At 39.5% G+C, this 24,915-nt stretch overlaps 1 protein-coding gene across 6 annotated transcripts; it reads left to right on the forward strand.

The window, feature by feature from the left end:
- The first annotated feature begins 2,283 nt into the window (after positions 1-2,283).
- Positions 2,284-24,452, forward strand: CEP152 (centrosomal protein 152). Of its 6 annotated transcripts, none has more exons than XM_071441484.1 (27): positions 2,284-2,391; positions 3,470-3,592; positions 4,268-4,368; positions 4,581-4,647; positions 4,857-5,201; positions 5,677-5,845; positions 6,498-6,638; positions 8,006-8,145; positions 8,440-8,640; positions 10,062-10,209; positions 10,868-10,959; positions 11,784-11,947; positions 12,538-12,742; positions 13,506-13,598; positions 13,723-13,853; positions 14,027-14,155; positions 14,293-14,428; positions 15,162-15,341; positions 15,827-16,093; positions 16,559-16,672; positions 16,935-17,585; positions 18,976-19,150; positions 21,286-21,367; positions 21,455-21,561; positions 22,303-22,459; positions 22,736-22,839; positions 22,965-24,452. In XM_071441484.1, the coding sequence occupies exons 2-27, from the start codon at positions 3,506-3,508 to the stop codon at positions 23,843-23,845; spliced, it is 5,067 nt and encodes a 1,688-aa protein (XP_071297585.1). In that variant the 5' UTR covers positions 2,284-2,391; positions 3,470-3,505; the 3' UTR covers positions 23,846-24,452. The 6 variants fall into 6 exon arrangements, with proteins under 6 accessions (XP_071297585.1, XP_071297587.1, XP_071297588.1 ...); XM_071441485.1 differs by lacking the exon at positions 2,284-2,391 and adding an exon at positions 2,417-2,559; XM_071441486.1 differs by lacking the exon at positions 16,559-16,672.
- The last annotated feature ends 463 nt before the right edge of the window (positions 24,453-24,915 follow it).

Consider the following 24,915-nt stretch of genomic DNA (forward strand, 5'->3'; position numbering starts at 1 on the left):
AATAAGTGACTGAAGAAAGGCAGGGGAGATTTGGGGAATGAACTGGTAGTCCAGGTGATGGCCTGAGGGAAATGGTGCATTTGAGACAAGCAATATTCTCTGGCATGAACAGACATAACTCTCTCTGTCTCCCAGCCCACCGGCTCAGTTCCTAAGGCAGACAATTGTTGTGGAGTTCAGCAGTTGCTGGAAATCTTGACCATAAAAAATACATTGTTTGTTTGCCAGTGTTCGTGGTAAATGGAACACTGTAGTATGAGCTCCTTCCTCTAGAAAACAAGAGGAGAGGTCTTATTAAATTATGGAAGACAAGCTTCCTTGGAGGGGAAAATGTAATGTAAAGAGCCACACTTAAGAGTCTACTAGAAAACATCTTTATTTTTATCCTCAGCTAATAGCCATAAAAATACATTTCATTCTTTGATAATATGATTGAACTACTCAACTACCTATACTGAAGCAGTGAGAAGGTATAAACATTAGTAGTTGATTTCCTTGCTAATAGTCTGGCATTTTCAATACCCTGAGCCTTCAGGGCTAGCAGCCCAAACTTCTGCCCATTCTATCCTGTGCAAGGTGCTCACCAGTGAAGGCCTCCAGCAGGAGTTCATGCTGGAGCTTTGTACCACAGCAAGAAACTGTAACTGGGATATCAACCCCCTGCATAATGTCCTTTCTATTCTCACATCTTGTCAAACTTCAGAATGTGCTTGCTATGACTATGGAGCAAGCAATGAAGCAAACCCAGCTACTTCTGTGGCATGTCAAGTGGAGAGAAAGACCTGCAGTTTTGATTTTTGTATCAAAGCTGAGTTTTATGACAGGTCATAGAAGGAAAATGTGCAGAACTCCACCTCTAGTTTTAGTACAAATCAAAGTTACTCAGGACTAAAATAATAGCATTTGGAGCTGTGATAGTAGGAGATCAAAGTTTCTTGACTTTGCCAGTCAAGATGCTGACTCAGGGACTTTTTTCACTTCATCAGTTTTCACTTAACCAGTGAATAAGGACAGCCAGAGCCAGTGTGTGATGTATATCACAGGATAATGCAGTGTTTCTCTCTTTGAATATCACCAATGTAAAACGTTTAAAAGACCTGGATCATTGTTCTGATGCTCCTGCATATTTTTTACGTATCTGAAGCTGAACTGTGAAGTAAAAAGGAAGGAAAGGGAGATAATTGGGTGCTAGAGCAATAAAGACGTATATCAATATCTTTTGATGTGGGAGGAAGAAGATAATCCAACTAATTACAGATAAAAATCAAAAAGATAACAAATCCGTGCATTTTCCTAGAATAAACTACATTCATTCCCTGTTTTTGGTTTCTAGCATTTCCATGCCTTCATTTAAGCTTTTAATGCTGCTCTGTGGCCCAGCTGTCTCATGTAAGATACGCTGTCAGCTCCTCTGTGGAAGTCTTAGAAATAATCATGCTAAAAAGAAAAATAGTTGTCTGACTTTTGGAAAGTTTCCAAATATTGTTCTTGAGAAACTCAATATAAATTGTCAGACACATTTAAATGCTTTTTGTTTTGTTTGAGTCATTTAATGCCTGTAAAAATGATGAGAATTGGTTAATCTCTGTTTGAATGGTTACTAGAATCCTCTGGGAAAAATGGCTGATTTCGCCCATAATGTCACTGAAACACATGAAGTGTTTGCTCCCATCAATAAAAATCCTCTAACAAATGACCCAAACGTCTCTGCCCCGGGGTCCTTTCCCGGTGTCCGGGCTGAGGGCGAGGCACCAGGTGGGGCTGTTACAAACGGAACCAACCCTCCGTCAGAATTGCTTCCTGCGACTCTGCGCAATAAATCTGCTCCTTCTGAGGAGGTTTTTATTTTTTAAAGAGAATGCGCTCTGGAAGCAGAGCGGGTTCCCGAGCAGCCAAGCGAAGGCTGCCTGGGGCAGGGGCTCGGGCAGGAGCGGTGACCCCGCATCCCCTCAGCGCCATCGTGACACGGCCGTGAAGCGCGGCTCGCGGGCTCGTGACGTCACCCCGCGGCCGCGCGTTGCTAGGCGACCGCCACGTCCCGCTGCGAAATGGCGCCGCTGCCCGCCCGCGGAGACCCCGCCCCTCCCCAAAAATCACACTGCCATTGGTCGCCTGCTCGGCCAATCAGCTCGCCAGGCGCGTTCCCGCGACCATGCGCGCCTGCTTTCAAACAATCAGCGGGGGCGGGCCTGCCCTCCTGCGCGGCTGGGCGGGCTCTCGCCGCAGTTGGTGCCCGGGGCTGTCAATCAGCGCGGCTCGGGGCGGTTCTGGTCGTCGGTTGGTGCCCAGTGCTGCCTATCAGCGCGGCGGGCGCGGGCCGGGTGTAATGAGGAAGCGCGGCGGGCCCGCCCCGGTGGTGGCTGTGGAGGGCGGGTGGTCGCGGCGGCTCAGGTGGGTTCCGCTGTTCGGGCCGCGCTTTGCCCCCGTCCGCTGCCGTGGCGGCCCCGCGGGAAGTGCGCTGGATAACGGCAGTGCCGCCCCGCGCCGCAGTTTGAGCGGACTGAGGTGGCGGCGGCCGTGCTTGCCCCGCGCCCCTGGAGCTGCCCCCGGCCCGTCCAGGTGCGGCTCTCCGGGGCTGGCCGTGCACTCTTGGCTGGCTGCCTTCGCTCCCGGGGCTGGGGAGGGCCATAAGGAAGGGGACAGGGCCGGTGGCGGTGTGGGGGCAGCTGGAGCCTCAGAGCCTCCCGTGAGAGGGGTCACGGGGGGCTCACAGGGACAGGAGCTGCGTTGTGAGGCCTCCTGCAGCTCTGCTGGAGAGTTTCCATCAACATCTGTGGGCAAAAAGGTCCTTTAAACGTGATGAAGTGACTTTTAACTTGGAAATAATGCTCCTGTAATGTTACATTGTACCAAGTGAAGACTTCAGTGTGTGCTACACCTGTGTGCCCAAACAAGTGTCCCTTGAACGGGGAGTAACTTATTTGTAACCAAACCTGGACCAGCACTTACACACAGCAGCTTCTTTGAGCACACTGCTCAGTGCACACAGGCCCTTGGAGGCAAGACTCTCTTCTTAAGCAGTAAAATCTGCAACTCATGTGATGCTTTTCAGATTTCTGGGATACTTTTCCTATTTTTCCTTTTGGAGCTGTTATCCAAATGAATAAGGAACAGCATACTTTCAGTTTTTAATACAAACTGTAGTTATTCTCTAGAAGACTATGAAGCAAAATTCAAAAGTGGACATTACTATCATCATGTATCACATCATATGTATACTGTGCAGTACTAGAGCTTGCAGAAAATAATGTCTTGTTGTAAGTGAACTTAAGAAATTATAATATGTCAGCCTTGTTTTAAATGCTAAATTCTTGGAAGTCAGTTGGCTTGGATATATGAGAAGCAAATAATGTGCAATGTCTGTTTCAAGAATTATATTTTCATGCTGAGCAATTCAGGTGATGAGGGTGGTGCTTTTTGATTCCTCATGTATTTTGCTCACGTGTGATGTTCTCCTCTCCTGTGGTAGGTTTTGCTGGATACACAAAATCAATATTAGAAAACAATGTCCCTTGACTTTGATAGTGGAGCTCTACAAACTCAACATGAAGATGAAGACTATGACCAAGAAGATTATGCAAGAGAACAAGAGGTGAAAAAGAATTAAGTACTTTAATCTGAAGGCTTGTGAATTTAGTTTCTTCCTATCTTTTCAGCACATAAAATGAAAAAAAAAAGTTTTTGTAGTCTGTTAAGAGCAAAAGAGGGTGCAGACTGTGCCACTCTTGGAAAGCATAAGAGGTGAGGTTCAGGTGTGTTTTAGTTGTGATTTTCTCTGATTGTGTCCAGTTGCTTGGTCCAGAGCAGAGCACTGATCATTGCAGTGATGACTTCTTGAATGTAGTGATACTGACTGGCAAGTTCTTATCTGGATTTCCATCCAGACTTCTCAGAGCATGTTTTGAATGTTCACTACCTCTCTAGCCTGGACTTCAGAGAGAAGAAATCCTGGCATCATCAGTTTGGAGCTGATTCTTTGAAATTAGTCTGTCCTGGGATGTGTCTACTAGATGACATTTGCCTTACCTCTTTCTGGTGCAGCTCTTTTCTTAACAAGAGTTTGGCAGAAAAACGCTTTGGTTGGTACTCTAGTCTAGTAAGCATTCTGTGGTAAAAGTCTCTCTGTGAATTCCAGTGTTGTGAATTCCTCCCTGGAGGAAGAAAACCAGGATTTTGTACAAGTGGCCTACTTTGCCAATGTTTTTGGGCTGAACTTGTTGTAATTTTCCTGAAGATCGTATAATGAATATTGTTTGTTCTATTTCAGTTGCAACAATTGTTGACAGACCTTCCCCATGATATGCTGGAGGACAGTGGAGACCAACTCTCCAGTTACTCAGACTGTAGCATTCAGGAGACTGAGGAGCAGTAAGGCATTTGGCACCATCTTTTTATTATTTATGTTGTGCTTTCAAGAATAGAGCAAAGTCTGAGTTGATGAGGTGTGTAAAAGTAATCCAAATAAAAGGGGAGTTGTAGTGCAATTTGCAGTAAATTAGATGTGTCTTAATTTAAGAAAAGAAGGTTTGTTTTTTCCCTGAAGTTATTAGTACATAGTTAAGCTGCTTGTGTCTTTCTAGGTCACATGAGCCTGGGAAGCTTGATGGAAGGTGGAAGGATCATCCATTGATCACTGATCCTCCAAATGTAAGTTTGTATGAGCAGGGATGTAATTACTGCTTGTTCATAATAACATGCTGAATATTGTTTAAATTAATTAGAGAAATACATGTAGGTGAAGTGTTTTGGTGTTCATTTGAAGTATTTCTAACTTGAGGGCTGGGAACCTCAGGAAAAAGAGGGTGGGGTGAAATCTGAGTTGAGAGAGCAATTCTAAACCTCATATCCATTCATAGGGCTATGAACAAGGACAAAATCTGTACCCTGAACAATTCTTGTGTGACCAGCAAACTGATCATGGTGAAAAACATGGGAAGAATTGGAATGGCCTACATAATGATGAAGAGAAGAAACATTTATATGATGTTAAAGAAGATTACTGTGGCCAGGATGGCCAAGATGATCCAGATCATGTGTATCTTGGTAGAGATGGGTTTAACTCTCCAAGCTGCTACCAAGAGAACAATGTCTATCATCTTCCTGAAAACTTCAGGCCTTATACAAATGGCCATAAACCAGAATTTGACAATCAGCAAAATAAAATATTAAATTTTTCAGATGATCCAAAAGAACATCTTAAGGTATTTTAGAAGCTGACACATCTTTCTATCTCTTGGAAAATTTTCACAGGACTTTAGCTATTGGTAGTAATATTTCTGCATGCCTTCAGTCTCTTAGAATCAGTTCAAACAGTGATGGGAGGCTTCTGAAGCCTATTTAAAAAATGAGACATTAGTAACTAAGTTTTCATATGTTCATGTTTGATTTTTGTTCTTTGTCCTGTTGCCTTGGTAGAATTCCGTGAGGTAGAATGAATGTGATTCACTTAAGTGTGTGCTTACTCTATTTAAATTAACACTTCACTGCTTTGCTAAGCTGGAAGCTTTCATGAAGAATTCTGTCATGCTTAAATGCTGTGCTGGATTGGAGCCTGAAAATGAAGAGCTACTAGAACTCTTCTTAATGTCAACTTGTAAAATGAAAAATATTTTCACTGAGCAAGAGTTCAGTTGCAGTTTTAATGTATTTCCTCTTATGTATCTATTGTCACAACAGCAATTTGTTGCATCTGATGTTGTCAATGGCCAGTCATCAGAATCTTACAAAGTGACTTATAAACCATACCAAAATGGCATTCATCAAAATATTCCAGGAATCCAAGAAGGAAACAGAAGAAATGAAGTGTTTGAAGGTTTGCAACATGAGTTCTTGGGCAATGATGAAAGTAAGTGTTTGCTGCTTAGACTTGAAATAAACTTGTGTAAAAAGTTCAATGGAAATCAGTGAACATGTTGATTTCAGTAGTTTTTCAGTAAGAGGACAACTAAAAGTATGTTGAAGTATCGAATCTTTTATATCCAGAAATAATCTCTTTTTGCTCAGGGTATACGAGTTTTGGGCATTGAAAATGTAGTTGCATCTTGATTGATGCAACTGAATTACTTCTGGTGGCTTGATGTCAGACCTTGTTGACACTTTGCCTCCTTCCATAATATTGGAAAAGAACGACTCACTGTACCTTAGGAAGTACACTCTGAGTGATGCCACATTGGGCTTTTCTGTTAGGTACACTTCAAATGACTGAACTGCTTTGTCAGACATGTTATAAACTTGTACTTGCCACAAGTCTGTGAGTTCACAGCATGTAACTCTTTATCTGAGCCTGCTGTAAGGTTGGAATTGTGATTTTCACAATCCTTCAGCCATTGCTGCCAGAGCAATTTGAGTGATGCAAATCAAATGTGAATTAAAAAAAAAGATTTTGTGCACCAGCAATGAACTTAGCACTATAAAAAAATATTTTGGAGTAGGAATTACAGTGATGACTTTCTTGGTATCTGTGCTGACTTGTCTGCATGCTGTTTGAAATTTGGCAGATTCTTCAGAAAACATGCAGATTCTTCAACTCCAAGTTCTAAATAAAGCAAGGGAAAGACAACTGGAAGAACTTAATGAAAAGCTAGAAAAGAGTGCACAACAGATTAGATACTTGAATCATCAGCTTTCAATGGTCAAAGGTAAAATGTTTTGTGCTGGTTCTTAGATTTTATTTAAATTGAGCAACTTTTAAATTCTGAGATTGATTGATTTAGAAAGTGTCTTTGAAGGTATTTATTATACTTATAAACTTGATTTGAGACTATATGTGACCAAACCTCTTCCCCCAAACATTGTTCTAAGTAAAAGTCTCTGGATTGGTGCCTGACTGCATAAATGTCTTAACTTCTGCTCTTAGTAGAAGTTAAATACCAAAATACTATTGGTATTTTCAAGACCACTGTTGTTTTCCAGAATCCCCATGTGTCAGGCATCACAAAAGTACAGAAAAGTGAGAAGTCTGCCAAAGTAGTCTTTTCAAAGTTGGGGGGAAGGGGGAAAAATGTTGACACCAAAACACCCAAACCCCAATAGGAGAAGTGGACATCTATGAAAAAGTATTTTTTTTGTGGTGGTGTCTGGTTTAACAGGCCATTTCATAGACTGTTCATAGAGAAAATTTCTTTCAAAAATAACAAAATCTGATTGTCTTAGTTTCCCATTTCATATAAGAACAGACAAAAATAGTACTAAATGTAGAGAATTAAGACTATAGTTTTTGGAATGCAAAAGAAGCAAAGGAGAGAGAAAAGTTCAACTGTCAACCATTTGGCTGTGTCTTGGCTGTTCCTCCAGAGGAGTCTCCCTTTAAATGGTGTAAGGGAGGATGTGAGATTGTATTTGTGGGGACCCTTGTGGCAGGAAGGAATGATGAATCTGACTCTATGTTCTCAGAAGGCTAATTTATTATTTTAAGGTACTATGTTATATTAAAGGATACTATACTAAACTATACTAAAGAATACAGAAAGGCAACTTACACAATGCTAAAAAGATAATAATGAAAACTCCTGACTCTCTCCAGAGTCCTGACACAGCTTGGCCCTGATTGGCCAATGAGTGGAAACAACTCACACCAGAATCCAATGAAACAATCACCTGTAAACAATCTCCAAACACATTCCAGAGGAGCAAAACACAGGAGAAGCAAATGAGATAATAATTATTTCCCTTTTCTCTGAGGCTTCTCAGCTTCCCAGGAGAAAAATCCTGGGCAAAGGGATTTTTCAGAGAATGTGAATGCCACAATGGGAGGGGCCTCCTGCTGCCAGGATGGGGCTTGTACCTTCAGGACCCTACTGGAAACAGTTCATTGGAGTGCTCCCTGCTGCCAGGAGGACACAGGGGGTGCTGGATGGAGACTGAGTGGTTTTGTTCAGTCTTCTGTTGCTGTTCACAGTGCAGGGCAGAGTGAATGGTTCTGTAGAGCAGGTAGTGAATGGTTGTGTTGCATGCAGCTCTTGGGTGGCTGGCCATGGTTGTCACACAGTTATGTCTCTTTCTTCAGATGAAAAGGATGGTTTGGCTCTTAGTCTTCATGAGTCTCAGAAACTCTATCAGAATGGAAAGGAACGGGAAATGCATCTTGAAGGTCAAATCAAGGCCCTTGAAACTCAAATTCAGACTCTTACTGCCAATGAGGAGCAGGTACTGTGAATATTTTTAGACTGTTTATTTGAAAGACCTCTACAGTTCAATTTGTGGTGCACTTGCATTAGACAGAAGTGCTAGTCTCTTGAAATGCTGGTCATGATCATTGCAAAAGCTAAATACAAACTGGATGGATAGGATTCATTGGTTGAAAATCCTGTGTATGAAAACACAGGCATCCTCTGAGGACTTGTGGCAACTTTTGCACAAAAAAAATGAACTGATGTACAGAATATTGGAGCAACAGTGAAATGTATGTAACTAGGAACTACTGTCATACTGTTCCTACAGATACTGAAGCAATCCAAAGTGGCAGAGGTGGCCATGGAAAGCATGCAGAAGCAGCTGTTAGAACTTCAGAGATCAGATGCCCTCCAGCGAGCCAGAGAACAACATGAGGCCATTATTTCTGCACTCAAACAGAAGTATGAACAGCAAGTATTGGCATTAGAGCAGAAGCTTGACACTACACAATCTGCACTCAGAGAGCAGGTGAGAAATTATTTTAGGATGCTGAGCATGGTACTGGAGACACTGTAGAGCTCCCCATGTTTCCCAAACTGCATTTCTTGACCTACAATTCCAAGAACTCCTTCTGGAAGCTGCTAAGAAAATGGAAAGTCTCAATATTATGAGGCCTATGTGGTATGTTTTCATAAACATCTGCAGGCAGTCCTAAATTCAAATTGTGAGTTTGTACATAGCAGATGCAGAGGAGGCAGAAATTCATTGTCTTAGTTGCTCTCCTGAGCTTTCCTTCTGTGCACAATCTTTTTTTGAAGGAGTTCTGCAAATAACTGGGAAAGAAAAGGACTAATTAAAAATAATGTTTTCTTGCAAGAAAAAAACAAGAAACTTTTTATTGAACAAGATTTGTCTGCCAAGTCTGCCAAGATTTGGTCTCAGAATGCTGAGGGATGCCTAACCATTCAACAGTGACTTTATTTTAGAAGTAAGGATTTAAAGACAGAGAAGGGGTAAAAGGCTGTCTTTAAGATGGAGTTTGATACAGATTGTGTTACATGGTTGTAGAGCTCACTGAAATTATTCCACTTGATATGTCATAAGAATCCATTCCACTATTAGAAATATTCAAACAATGTATTCCAGGCAGGTCTTAATACATTTTCCTCTTATTTCATGTAAAGAAAATAAAATTAAATTTCTCTAATTCTTGTCTCAACATATAGAAATAGATGGGATGTGTACTTGGAAAGGTGACTGGTACTTGCTTCTAAACAAAATGCACTGCCGAATTTTTGTCTCTTAGTACCATAACAAAGCTTATACAACTTTGTCTCTACTGTAAAATATATGGTAGCATTTTTGGGGTATTCAAAGAGGGAGATCTGTTTTTTGAGAGAAGATAGAAAAGTCAAAAGGTGTAGATACAAAGCTCTGTGCCTCCCAGGGCTGTGGAGGTAACTAAGTAATGCCATATAAATGTCTACTTTGTATATCCTGTGAAAAAGAAACTACAGTTCCTCTTTTCCAGAGTATTGGCACTTGCTAGCTTGGCTTAAGCTCAGTTAAAATAAACTGATTGCTTGATATCATGTGAAGGCTTGATATTTTTCTGTAATAGACTAAGTGTATGTGATTAATTACAGGAGATAATCTGATGTGCTGAAAAGTAACTGCTCTAGGAAATATGAAATGATTCTCATCCATGTATGTGTATATATGAGTACAATTACTGCTTCCCAATGAAAACTGAACTTTGATGCTGTAGGAGGTCTCTTGTCAGCCAAGGATAGTGTTTGATCTGTGATTGATTTAACTGTCCTCTACCCCTTTAGGTATCTGATTGATTATTTTTCTCCTTTATCCTGTATGTATTGAATTTTTCTGTATCTGAAACAGTTCTAGATGGTTAAATGTTTGTAAAGTGAGTAAAAATACTCTCTTTCTAGAAAGAGCTTTGCAAAAATCTAGGAGAGCACGTTAAGCAACTTGAAAAATTGTTGGAAGAAACCAAATGTGAAAAAACTGAAATAATAAATCGACTGACAAGGAGCCTAGAAGAAAGCCAAAAGCAGTGTGCAAATTTACTCCAAACAGGTCAGCCTTTTACTCATACTATTACCTTTGCTTGCAGAAATATCTTCATTTTTTTCTAAATGTGAAATTGCATGTTGATGTTTCTATGGAAGTAGAATCAAGATCAAGGTAATTGTGTTCTAGACTGTTTGCTATGCAGTGGATTAGTCAGATTGAAAGTTCATTCTAGACTAAGATGTAAAAACCAAATAGAAATAAAAGTAGACATCATCTCCAAACCCCAAACAAGAGTGATTAAAGTGTTTTCATACGTATTTTGTGCTGCATGTGTGTAAACCTTGTTTCATACTAAACAACAGGGTTTGGATGCAAGTTACTTAATTTTGTATTGAGGTGCTTGACTTGAATTGCCATTCTGAATTCAAGTCCTGGTGAGAAGAATTGTTTTGGGAGCTGGAGGCTGATTTTTGGAAACCTGTATCATAGAAATAGATTGTGAAATGTTTTGCAGTTTGTGTGCTTGACTTTTGCCTACCTTCACACATTGAAGTCTTTTCATAGTAATGTATTTAGTAACTGTTAGTGAGCCCAAGGAAATAGAAACAGTAATGTCTATTGCCAGAATCAACACTGCTATTTTTAATAGAGATCTTCAGATTGCATGGACTTTCTTGCATGTTTCTGACTTGCTCTTTTTCTCCCTTTTCTCCTACAATAGGCTCAATGCAGGAGGCGAATCAGTTACGGTTTCAATTGCAGCAAGCTCAGTCTGCACAGATGATAAGCAACAACATGAACAAGGCTTTGCAGGTTAATTTTATTGAATATTTTATGTTTGAATAAAATGTTTTCATTTGATGGTGGGGGGAGAGGCATTATTACTTAGAGGTTGGTGGTTGAAACATTTTAAATTTTTGGAGGAAACAAGTACATCATCTTTGACTACTTCCTCTCCCAGAGTTGCATGTTGGGCTTCCTCCCTCCCCACCAATTAAAACACAGTTGGGCAATTGTATTGGCACAAATCTGATATCACGCTTCTATCCAACCTGCTTTTGGAAAAAAATTGAATGTAAATTCTGTGTGCTTGTAGTCCTGTAATTTAATGAGGAGAATACCATGTTCTGAAATTTATCTTTTGTCAGCAAAAGGGAGTGCTACAAAGTCCTCTAAAACATCAGTGGAAGTCTGTGTTTCCAATTCATATGTTTGATTTAAATCTGTTGTCTTGGAAACTGTGATTCCTACTAAGTACTAGAGTAATAGCTGTTTCTCCAGGTATGTACTTTTCTGTTGTCATCCATTTTGCTGTACAAGGACAGCAGGAATGCAGAAGAGCAAAAGAAATAATACTTCATAGATGGACTGTAACAAGAACAATAGGGAATATTTCTTGTATATTTTAACAAATTTTTAGTTTTAATGTATGCTTTGCTAGAGGTATCAGAAATGAAAAATGAAAGTATAAATAAGTTAATGCTAGACAATTCAACTAAATGCAGCTAAATGCAACTACATTTAGAAGGAAGAGCTCCATGTGATTATTTTCTTTGGTAGAGTTATCATGGGCCTGATATGTTGGCTTGGAGTCCCTCTGGTCAGTGTAATTTTTTTTTCCTGTCTCTTCCTTTCAGGAAGAATTAATGGAACTGAAAGAAGAAATAGCTTTGTATGAATCTGCTGCCAAGCTTGGAGTATTCTTGAATGATGCAGGTGGAGAGCGACCTACGAGCCTGGGTGATTCCTATGTAGAGCTGGGAATTAAAAATATCACAGGGAAGAAGCCAAAATTCTGCAGGTATTGAGTGATTCTTGTGGAAACGTTTTAAATCCTTAAGAAATCATGCAAGTTATGTGTAAAAAGAGGGTTCTACTGGATCAACACATAGGTTTTTGATAGATAATTGAAATACTGCTTGTATTGCTGGTAATCTGAGAAACAGAAACTGTACTAATACCATAAATTGGTTGCCTAATTAATAGTCTTGGTTGCTATTTAATAAGTCTTCAGATTTTATAGGGACTGTATTGCTGTTCCTTTAGTTGTTGAATTATATTCATGGATACTTTTCTTGCTCAAAGACTCCACACAGTTGCTTAAAGCTAAAGCTGTCTTTTACATCAACCAGTGGAGTTGCTTTAAAACTCTTCTCATTGTGTGAGAATGATTCTTTTGAGGAAACAGCTGAATTAACAAGTTCTCTGTAAATTAATTGCAACTTGATGGAAAAGCTTTGATATTCATGTCCTCTTATGCTTTTTACTATGACATCTTAGACATCCTGGTATTTCTGGTAGCATTAGTTACTCTTCTCTTTGCTACCACTGCCTTTGAGCTGAATGATTTTTGTCTCTTAAATGCTGAACTGGTTGTGTCTTTCCTGACAGTGCAATACAGAACAGAGACATGGATAAAGAACTCTCTAAAGATGAAATTATTGTAGAATTAAAAGCTGAGCTGGAACGTTTATTGAACAGTAATAAAATGAAGAGAAACCAGATTACTCAACTACAAAATAGTCTTAAGGATTGCCAGAAGACACTAGAGGAATACAAGCAGTTGAAAGCAGAAAAAGCATCAAGAGATTCAGAGGTTTGTTCTTTTACATTGCTTTAAAAGTCAAGTATTCCTGGTTTTGGTGAACAAAACCAAAGCTTCTTATGAGAAGAGATCAAAAATTTATGCACAGCTGAGTATTCATAGCAACTCTGGGTTTGTATCTTTGGTTGAAAAGAAAAGAACTGAAGCAGAACCTGGGCAGCCTATGCATTATTGAGTCCTAAAATGATGTATTATATGCTTGAGAGTGTCTGGTGTCTGCCCTGCTTATGTTAGAAGTAAATTTCATGGAAAAAGATGGTTTTCTTTAGCCAAAAGGACCTTGTAATTTCTGCAAGAGAGCTGATAGTACCATTAGATTATACAATCAGAACATTTAACAGATTGCCTTCAGAGGGCCTTCATGGGTAATTTCATCAAAAAGAAATCTCCTTGATATTGCATCTCTCTTCACCCCATTATTGCCTTCCCTCTGTGGATTGATCAGAGGTGCAGTATCTGTACATGGAGACCTGGATGTGGGATAGGAATGCAGTGTATGTGGGAAGTGTGCTCTCTGTTGGATGGCTGTTGTCATTCAGCTTGCAAACACTACACTGAGTGTGTGCTTCTGCAAAGCTTCATCATACTGAGTTTTAAGAATTCATCTAGAATAGCAGTGATTCTGTGAACTTGCAGTGCAATAATTCCCTGTATTTTTAAGTACAATTTTTATTTGACAACTGAGCTTTTTAAGCATTAACTGCCAAATCATTTATGTCTTGAAAGATATCATCTTAATTTTATTTATTTTTAGCCTGTCACAAATTTGAAGGATGCTTCTGATAATCTAAAGGAAGAAGTTCTGAGACTCAAAAAGGCTAATGAAGCTTTGCTACAGCAAGTTGAGGTAAGACAGAGATGCTGCTTACCACTACAGAAAAAAAAAATCACAAAAAACCCACCCCATGCTAAAAATCTCTGATTAGAAAAGGTTCTTACAACCCCATGTTACTTGACCCTTGTTTGCCCAGGCCCATACTTCAACTATTGAAGAACTGAAGGAAAATGAAGAAAAACTGAAAAGCTTAAATCAAGACCTCTGTTGTCAGATGAGAAAGATGGTTCAGGAGTTTGATCATGATAAGCAAGAGGCCATTGACAGGTAAGTCTGTTAACTTAGTTTAGTTGAATTTGTGGATTTTCATCCTGCACACATAATCTTGTTCCAGCTATCAGGTACAAGAGGAGGTCAATGTTAGAAGGATATTTTCTTACAGAAAATTGAACCTAGGTAGTTAAAATCAGGTAGTTATTTTTCCTTTCTTGGAATTGTAGATGTGAAAGAACTTATCAGCAACATCATGAGGACACCAAAGCACATTTTGAGAAGGAGCTGATGGAGAGGTTTGCTGTGGAAAAGCAGCTGCTTCTTCAAACTTCTGAAGAGAAAATCTCACAGTTAAAGTAAGACTTAGCATTATTTCCATTTTTACTGAACCGTTCATGTTTCCTGTCTGACTTTCACTGCTAGTTACACTTATTTTAAAGCTGGCTTGCTGTCTTCTGAGGCCAGTTGATAATAAGTCATCTGTCCTTTGAAGGGATAACATAGAGGAGCTGAACAAAGAGATTACTGCAGTGAAGGAATGTTACATTGGAGTTTGTCAGGAGAAGGAAACCTTGGAAACTACTTTAAGACAGAAATTTCAACAAGAGCAGCAGCTGAAGGAAGAGAAGGTACAAATGGCATTGCCTATAAACCATATAATTTCACTCATTAATATTACATCTTGAAAACAGAGTGTATTTAATTTTGTAAATGTTTGCAGAACCTACTTGGAAGAGATGCAGCTGAATCAGAAAGCTCATACATATAACTTAGTGATTTTTTTAATTAAGCTGGTGTTGTATTCTGGGTTTTGAAATACTGTACAAGTAACTCTTTCCAATAGCTGTTTGTTTTCATGTAGTGAACTTCCATAATTCTGACTTCTGAGGATGCTTAGTCAGCAGTATGAGCTTTTACATTCAGAAGACGTTTTCAAAAAACCCTGAATGATGATACAAACCTATATAAAACTGATATGAAAAACACAGTGGTTTTTTAAAGTAGTAATGAATTCAGACTGATTTGATTAAAAGCTTTGCTTTTATGAAGATACAAGTGTGCAATGACTGAAGCAGATCAGCTGTCTGGGTAAGCAAGTACAGCAAAGAGGTGCAGTTCAAAGTATGAGGGCAGTAAAGATGCTTGATATGAAAACCTACTTTATGGCAATAGCCTATAATAATCTCTGATATAATATCTTAAAACACCTTTTTTGAGAGTTAAATCTCTTGTCTAGGTGTCATCTGTAAGATCAGTGCAGAGCCTCTAGAGAGTTAATCACGTGTCTCATGCATTCTCATAGTTTTGTACCAGAGCAGTTGTGCCTTGGAGAATACTTCATTTATTTTTTTTTTGGTCTAGCTCAAGAAACAGCTACTAGAAGAAAAAGAACTCTCCCTTAAACTTCTAAGGACTGAGCTTGAAGAAGAACACATCAGGTCCATGGCAGCAGCAAAGAAGCAGTGGCTGGAAGAGAAAAACCAGCAAGTTCAAGAGGAAGTTGCCTCAGCCAAAGTTCACTGGGAAAAGGAAGAAAAGGAGGTATGAAACTTAGATCAGGGAATTTCAATTTTTTTGTTGTTGTTTTGCTGTTTATTTTCAGGAACAGAACTTTAGATTTATGTGCTACTCTTCTGCCATTGGAAGTGGCTGTTAAGGATTTGTCATTTTAAAAGCTCTGAAGGAGTCATTAGATATTATACATGTTTCATATTTTTAAAGAAACCCAAGACCTAGATCTTGCAAAGTAACAAACAGAACACCCTGGATGTCACAGCTGGTAATATGCTGGAGTTTTCCACCCTGATGCTTGAGTGAAGGTTATGCTTTCTGGTATCATGTGGAAATGATCCTATCCCATAGGAGAAAGCTCTGATGAGTCACCAAACTCTCTCTGTGCATGGTTTTGTTCCTCTCCTGTTAGGGAGGATCATTGATGTGAACAGTGTTTCATTTGCTAAGCACCAGTGAAATCTGTTGATTTAGACACTGGGGAGATTTTCTTAAAAAAATATTTTTTTCCTTAGAATAAAGAACAAGTCTTTGCCAAATTAGAAAGAGAATGGCAAAGTAGGCTGGAAGAAGTGAGAAGAACTGTAGTTGAATGTAATGACTGCAGCTGCCAAACTGACCAAGTTGTGGATGAAGCTTCAACTAAAGAGTTAGAAGGGACTGTTGAAGACCAGAGGCTGCAGATCCAGAAGGCTCTGAAAGAAAATACAGCCTCTGAAGAGGCCTTAAAAGAATTTCAATTAGAACTGGAAAATAAATACTGTAAAAATCTTGCCAGCCAGGTAACAAATAATTGTTCTATCTACCTGGAGTCTCTGAAACTGCTATGTCCACTTTAGTCACCTTAAAAAAAAGAAAAAAGAAAGTGGACTCCTTCACTAACTTCCTCTTAAGTTTAGTATTGATATTTGCTCTATTAGAAATAGAGTTCTTAAAGTTCTGAAAAAACTGTAGCATGTGGTTTGTTTTTCACACTGTTAAACAAGTTTTGCAGAAGTTTTGAACAGAACTGAGCCAACACTTAGATTTTATACTATTTTGTTAAAAATAAATGTGGTATTTTTAATTTTGGCATAATTTTTGCATCAAGAAATGCATGAAGTGCTGCTGGTGTGATTCTTTTGATTTCTATAAACTTAGGCAATCCAAACTGAAATCTGTTCTTGCACTGTTACATGAAAGTAATAATAAAAATGTATTCAGTGTACCTACCTACCTACTGAAGCAGGTTTTTTATCTGTTTAAAGGTAGATGCAGCTTTAGCCCAAGCTCGTGCCAAGTGGCTGCAAGAGTACAAACTAAATCTAAAGACAGAACAAGAAAAATGGGAAAAGGAACACCAAAAGACTACAGCAGAGCAGGTAGCCCAAAATACTGCTATATGTGTGTTGATAAACAGTTAAATCTTCCAAATCCCATATAATACTGCAATGAATGTAGACATAGGCACAGGGAGTCACTAAGGAAAGATGTTTCCCTATTAAAGGAAAAGCCTATATAGGTTTAATTTTTATTAAATAAATTGAAAAGATCTCCAATAGATTTTTAATGACTCAGAGTTATGTTTTGTCTATCTATGAATGTGTGTATGTATTTCTAATAACTGTGTTGTTTATTTCCCAGTTAGCCATGGTTCTCTCAGCTGCTGAGGAGAAATGGAAGAAAGAATATGAAAGTACAGAGACATCTGGACTAAGAGTTAAAGAACTTGAAGAAAAGATAATTTCTCTGAGGAGGGAATTGGAGCTAAAGAAAGAGGAAATCCCTGCAGCTGTCAAAGCAGAACTAGCAAAAGCCCGTGTGCAGTGGAACAAAGAAAAGCAAGAAGAAATTCTACAGATACAAGAGCAAAATGAGAGAGACTACCAATCATTCTTAGATGATCATAGAAACAGAATTAAAGAGGTCCTTGCAACAGCAAAGGAGGACCTTGCAAAGCAGAAGAATGACCTCTCCATTCAGAAAGAGGCAGAAATCAAGATGTTACTAGAGCAAAAGCAGCGGGAATGGGAGGCTCAGGAAGCCCAGAGGCTGCAGGATGAAATGAATGGGTATGAGGAGAAAACTCTGCTTGAGCTGGAGTATTTGTTGAGAGAAATTCATGAAGAGCTGGTCAAGTGCACACAGAGTAAACATTCTTGGAAGGACAAGGGTTTTGAATCTCATGTTCAATTAACCAGTCAAGGCAAAGACAAACTGAAGGCTTGTTTACAAAAGGCCTATAGAACCACAGTCTGCACGATTCTGGAAAAGAAAGAGCGCGAGTGGCAAGAGGTAATACTTCTTGAAGTTATAACTGCCAATCAGAAAAGGGATTTGACAAATCACTAAGGCCTGTTTTCTCCCATGAAATATCCATGTAATTGTGAAAAATAGAAAATTCAGCATTTGAGTACATTGATTAATGTACTCTAGAACTGAAAGGAGACTAAATTTACCATCAACAAGTGAAATGGAAAAGGATGTAGCTTTGACATCTTGAGTCTTTAAAGAAGAAAAGGTCAGGTTAGGAATGCCATTTATACAAAGACTTGTAAATTAAGGAGATTAGTCCACCTGCTTGAGGTTGGGAGTCTGTTAAAGGCTCCTTGTAATCTCTTTGATGGGCTGTAATGACAGAACTCACCTCAGATTTTTGCATCGCTGCAAAATCCAGTTTGCAGTGGTGATTGGACAGTGATTGTGGATTATGTTACACTTTTTTTTCCTCCTCTTTATACAAATAAAGATGAAAACCTTGCAGAACTAAAAATCCTTTTTGCAAGTTGCCTGCAGTAGGTCAGTTTGTCAGTCAGTTCTGTTTTGGGAATAAAAGTCTTGCCTATTTTATTGTGCCTTTAGGAAATCTTTTTCAGTGTGCCTGCTCAAATGAAGAAAGATGTCTTACCCTCTTCTGGAGGAGTTTGGGGCTAAGTCAAATTGTGTCCCAAAGCCCTTGTTTCTGTTGTTTTAGCAGATTCCTCTTCTTGCAGTGCTTATGCTTGTAATAAGTTTTTTGTTGTGGGGAGCATCCCACCGGAAATGCCATTGCTACCCAGCAGTTAAAAGCTGGGGAATTATCTGAGAATAAGAAAGAGAAAATACCTTGTTTTTCAAGAGAAGATGAGATGTTACCATTTCTTTCATGTTAATATATTTCTGTTCAGCAAGTGGGTCTGAAAGGTTTTCATGTCACAAGTCATATCCACGATGATAAAGAGAATAATATTTTCCTTTGCCTTATGCACCTTTTGCAGTGGAAACGAAATGTCTCTTGGTAAACTGTTTAATATGCCCTTGAATCTCAAAACATTGGTTGGCTTGAACCACCTTATCTACTGAACTCTTTTTAATTTCCTAGTAATGTCTTTTCTCTTTAAAAAGCAAATTGTCTTCAGCTGTTCAAAGACAAAGTGTATAGTTCTGCAATGTTAAGGCCTACTGGCATTTCCAAATAATACTCAAGATATTCAGGCACTGCTGTTGCAATGATTTATGCTAAATACAACTTCTATATCATAGAATAGATGTTTTCTTTACAATTTGACTTCTAATCTGTGGTTCTACTGCAGGTTTAAAGTACCTGTGTTAAAATTCCTAAAGCTACTTGGTGACCAGGATTGGTTGTGGTGTGGAATGCTTTTTTTGCTGTGTTGTGTTTTCAGGAAGTGTTTTTCAATTTCAGAAATATGAAGAGCTAGTGAGTAATGCAAATAAAGAATCGTACTCTTACCCACAACATGGTGCAGGAAACACTGGGGATGTGGCAAGGCCCCCTGTGTGCAGTGTTGGACACCAGGCAGAAGCACAAAGGAGACTGAGAAGACAGACACCCTTGCAGGAAGCAGGAACAGATAAAGGTATTGGGTTTGATCTTAATCTGGCAGATTGCATATCATCAAATTGAGCTTGTTAGTAGCATTCTTTAATATTCCATGTCCTCTTGATGACCCCCATGCAAAGTTAGCTAATTAGTAAATATTTGGGTGACAGAGGAAGATACAGTTTTTCTGACTGTAAGGTGGTTTAATACTGCATAAGCTAAGTTAAAGTCACAAACTGCAACAAATGATACTGGTCTCCAGTTTACTGATTTAATGCTGGCTTTGAGGTTTCATTTTATCAAATGCTAGTAACTTTCTGCTTTTTAAGGCCATTCTTCAGGAGGAAAGAAATAGCTGTCTCATCTGCTAAAGCAGTGTGTATTCTTTGGGGGTTGTTAGCAGCACAGCCTTTGGAGTATATAACAGTTCACATGCAAGGCAGTGTTAGCCATGATATGCAGGGTATGGTCTAAATTATGTTTTGTAAATGGGTAATACTAGATTGGAGCTTCAAAGATTGAATTGTACTGCTTGCTCTTGGCAGTACACCAGACAAGGAATTCTGCATTCATGTAAAAGATAGTATTGTGTCAAGAACTTGCTTGACCTGGCATGGTAGTCTTCTCTGGTTCTTTTGGTCAAGAATGTAGTTGAAAAAAGTGTGAATCCCTGGGTGGTGTTCCTCTCTTTTTTTTTTTTTTTTTTTGTTTTTTCCCTTCTTCCTTATCCCCCCACTCCCTGAGCCTAGTATGTAGTTTGGCATTGTAGCTCTTCCCAAGGCTGTCACGTGTACTATGGCAAAACTGGAGCCAGTGTAGATGGGAAAAGCTCCATGGGAGGGACAGATGTCCCTGGGGCTTTCTGTTTAGCTTGAGATCTTACGCAAGTGAAAAACATAAAGCAACAAAACCCAAGAGAGTTTTTGGCTCTGTGCCTGTAGTGTGGCTTGAATTCCTTCAGCACCAGCATCAGAGTGATCTATTAGCACAGAACAATAGCAGCACCGCAGTGCTCCTGCCTCTAGAGTGCCCTGGCCTGGCTGTGGGGAGCAGCCAGTGCTGGCCTGGAAGGAGCCCAGTCTTTGTGTATCCCTTAACCAGGCTCAGACATGTGTGAGGCTTTCCAGCTGCGACATTTCCTTCAGCTGACTTCAAAAGACCCTGCTTGGCTGTTGTTATTTAAAAAAAATACTAAAAAAATTCTAAAAGCTTTAACCTGCAAGTCTTTTTGCTGACTGAAGAAATCAGATCATCACTGATGGAAGTGCATTGAGGCTGTGAGGGCTGTATGAGTTTATAGATGCTGCTGCACCTTCTGGAATAGGGTACCAGTCTCTTGTGATTAGTTAAATTGGGCTAAAATAGTACACGCTTTCCAGTGAGAAGAGGACTAAGTAGAACACTGAAAATAGGTTGGGCTTGATTCTTTTTTTTTTTGGTCCCATGTTGATGTATAACTTTTAGCAATTACTGTTGCAAGTCAGAAATGTACAAAAAGGAACTTTGGGTCTCAAGAAGATTTGTGCTGCAAGCGCTCCTGCCAGGAGCTTGATAAAAGAGGCTGTGTGCCAGGACTTGAAAAGAAAGCTGGAGATGGCCCCCAAACATCTTCAGCTTGCTTGAAGGAATATGAAGCTAGGTCAGAGCAAATCCAAGGTTAGGATTGATAGTCACCTAAAGATAACTTTGATTCTCTCATCTGCATCTTTTAATTTTCAGTGGATACTGGGGTTTTAGTCATTGTCCTCAAACAAAAAAACCCCTCACCACAATAAACTGACAAAACCTACTAAGTTTTATCTTGTATCTTTATATCTCAAAGGCACAGTTGCTAACCCACAAATTAATAATTCTTTTTCAATGTTTGTCAAAACCACCCTTGTTATTTTTTTATCCTGTCCTTTCTCTCCAAGTATACTTGATATCTCAGTTTAGTGTTAGTAATGGCATATGCAGGCTTGAAGCTTATTTAATTACTGTATGAGATGATTTTTATATTCAGACTTCATTGAAGTGTGTCTGCTTGTTACTGCAACAGCTGTACTGCAACTAATGATGCTTGGTGACATTGAGGTCTTGTACCAGAGGCAGCAGTTATAACATAAGTATCTCTTGAACTTGGATTTAGAGAAATGCAGTGAATTATGGTTCGGCTTTTTTTTTTTTTAATAGAAAATGAGATGGTTCCAGGAGCTGTAATTGCACAAAACTCTGAGATGAAGACCAAACTGAAAGACCAGGGATCACCACCAAGGTATTTAAAAAAATAAAGAAGATGATTTCTTATTTTGGGAAGATATAAGTTGGTTTTTTTGTGCAGTATGATGTGTATGCATTTCAGGTCCCTGTCAAGGGAAGGCATCTCAAAACCTTGTGCATCCTCTGACTCTGTGAAAGGTCTGGAAGAAATGCGTGCTCACTACATCAAAGCTTTGAGCAAGATTAAGTGTAAGTACTAAAGCCTTAGTTAAAGATTTAGTGGAGGAAAATAAATTACTTTGTTGCTTCTTCCTTCAGCCAGCTTGGACAGGAATCTGAAAACCAAATCACATGAGAAGTAAATTTTTCCATCTTACTAGAGTGACTGTGAGAAATGGAATTGTCACCCTAAATCCAACATGTAATTGTGATGGGCAAAGCCTTGTTTTACCATCCTTGCTTTGTTGTACTGTAGAAGGTCTTTTAAAGTGGTAAAGTGCATTTTGAGAAATGATCTTGTTTCTCCAGAAAAAAAAATCTACCAAGACTGCAGCTTCTTCCGAGAGAAAATCTGCTTTTCTCTTGTGCTGTATCCTGTCTTCTGGCTTGGTCAGCAACCTTCTCTCTGAGGAGAAAGGATTAAGTGTAGCACCTGGTCTTACCTGAGTGCAGCAGGTCCCTAAATTTCTGCATGGCCATTGAAAAGTTTCTAGACCCATATTTTTACCAGCCAAAATTCCTCCCAGATCCCCTGCTTAAGATGCAGAATCAGATCACAGAATTCCTTTCTGATGCTTCACATTGACCTGCTGTGGTTTGCCCTGACACTCATCCAGTAGGCAGCAACTGGCACAAGGATTTGGTGGAATGTTGGCAGGTAAATCCATCTCCTTGCTGACTTGTTCCAGGTCTGCTAGACAATCCCAGTTTGTGGTGTTGGCTTCTTCCCCACTCTGGGGGAAAACTGGTACTAATGAAGTGTGTTTGTAGGTGATATGCTTTGTTATATCCGTGAAAGCAAGGAACGAGCTGCTGAAATGATTAAGGTGGAGGTTTTAAGAGAGCGCCAAGAGACAGCACGGAAAATGCGCAAATACTACTTGACATGCCTTCAACAGCTGCTCACTGATGATGGCAAACATGAAGGGTGAGTTCAAGGATGTTTGGAAATGGCTGTTGGCTGTGCAAGAGGTGTGTTGATCTCAGGCTGGTGTTTGTCCACCTTGGAGCAAACAGTGCCTGGCCTGAAGTCTTGCCAGGGTCTGAGTGTTGGTGCCAGGTCACTGCTGAGCTGCCTGGCACACTGTCCTGTCAGTATTCTCTGACTCTCAATAACATTGCCTTGAAGTAAACTGTAGAGTTGAATTACCCTTAAACTTGGTTTTGGTTGTTTTTTTCCCACATGTTCTGCAATTCTTGGCAGAGCTGAGAAGAAAATAATGGATGCTGCCAGTAAACTTGCTACGATGGCCAAAGGGCTGGAAACGCCTCTTCGGCCCATTCCCCAGCGCAAATCTGCCCGCCCAGGTGAGCTGCATTCTGTGGTCCTGCTCTTCTTGAGCACACTGATTTAATGCATGTAGTAATGAAAATGCTTTTCTTCCAGTATTAACATTATCTTTAATTATCTGTCTCTTTGCCTCCTCTCCTAGCTCTGCGTTTAAATTCTGATCCTGGAGGTGAGTGCTCCAAGAGAGATTGTGTGCTTCGGACAAGGTCACACCATGTGGAAAGCAAATCATGTAGTGAACGCAGTACTGAAAAAGGCACTGATAAAGTTGTCCAGAAGCGTGTTCCATGTGACTTGAGACAGCAGTTTGATGCAACACAGACCAAAACTCAACATGTGCTTTGTGAAACAGTGACTTCAGGTATTCAGAACAGGAATAATTCTCAAAATCTGGATGGTTCATGTAGAGGTGCTCTACCAGGATGCTACCCAAATGAAGATGGAAGAAGAGAAAAATATGGCCCCGTTGCAAATATAGACAAAGGACCATTGTGTGCTGTGAGTAATGGTGATGCTCCTCCCTTTGCTGGTCAGGGAGCGCTACAAAATATGCAAATACGCAGGGCTACAAATGGCCACAGCAGCTCTGGGCCAACTCATCATGTGCTGAAGAGCAAGAATGGAAGAACAGGCTTGAAAGAGGATAAATGTATCCAATCATGTGGAAAATGGAAAACTAAGTCTAAGAGAAGTCAGGAATTTGATTTTAAAGACCCTCCAGAAAGAGATGAAGGAAGCAGTAGTGAATGGAGTTCTGGGAATGGAAGCATGTATCTGGATTGTGGTGAAATGCCTCTCTTGTATCCTCAACAAAAAGCCAATACTAATATTCAAGCACAGACTGTGTACTGTGAAGAGTTTCCTCACCTCAGGTCATTTTCTCCTGCGGTTGAAAATGTTACTTCTCGGAGAGACATTTCTAGTGGCGGTGGCAAGACTCTCTGTACGAAAAGCAGCACAAAAGTTTACAGTAGAGGCCAGCAGATAACAAACCCAGAGCATACTTCATTCCTCAACTCTTGACAAATCAAATTCAGCTGTCCCACATCTCAATGCAACATCAGATTCAAATGTAGGAAAATGCTGCAACAAATGCTTGGAGAAAAATGGTGTGGGATCCCCAGTCTCAGCAAGATAGTATTTTTTAATTAGCCCACTCTCTCTCTAATTTGAACCAATGCCAGCAGTCCTCGTTTGAAGGAAAGAATTAACTTGATGTTTAAATAAAGTGTGATGATTGAGGAAAATCTTTCCTACCCTGTCCATTTTGTGATCAATGTTACATGAACAAATTTTATCAAGTTACTTGAAATATTGCTGCAGACTTTTCTTTACCCTTGTAATAACACTTTCATGAATGTTTATAGTGCACTAGATACCAATTTATTAAATAGAATCTATTTTTATATTCAATTTAGTGTGCAGTGTTTATCTAAAACCAAGCTACTGTAACTTGTGGTCATTTTTAAAATGGTTATCAAAATTCCTTCAGAGTGTAATGAGAGATGTTTGAAGTTAGTATTTTAATTGACTTTTCCATTTTGAAGGACCTCCTGTAACCCTCTGTTTGTGTTCCCACAACAAAAGCAAATATGCTTGCATTTTTTCATTAAATTATCATAACAAATCACGTTTCAATTGTTTTTCCCTTTGATACAGCAAAAAATAGCTGATACTGGGTGTAAGAAAGGTATCTTAAGTTAGAATGACCATATTCCTGTAGGTGTTTCTTAATTACTGTGTTATCAGGGTAAACTGAAGATGTGGTACTTTGCCCTCCTGATGCTTAGAAGTCTCCTATTTTACAGGCTTGCTCACATTTTAAAGAGAATTGCAAAATATATCTTTTTTCCTAGGCTTTTTCCTTTCCTTGGGATGGCATTTAATTTCCAGTGATCCTGTGATGGGCAGAGGATTTTGCTGCTGGTTATGCAGGGGGTGATTAAATCACACTTGTTGCAATTCATAGTTATGGGCCAGCAATTCACAGCCACAGTAATATGGGAGTTCTAAGCAAAAAGGTTTTTCTTGCTATTGTTCTGTGACATTTGAAGAAAAAGTCTGACTGTTCTCTCAAAGATGTTCTGTATCCC

This window comes from Agelaius tricolor, unplaced genomic scaffold (assembly GCF_023055355.1).
Source record: "Agelaius tricolor isolate 1412-34295 unplaced genomic scaffold, bAgeTri1.0.p SCAF_16, whole genome shotgun sequence".
NCBI lineage: Eukaryota > Metazoa > Chordata > Aves > Passeriformes > Icteridae > Agelaius > Agelaius tricolor.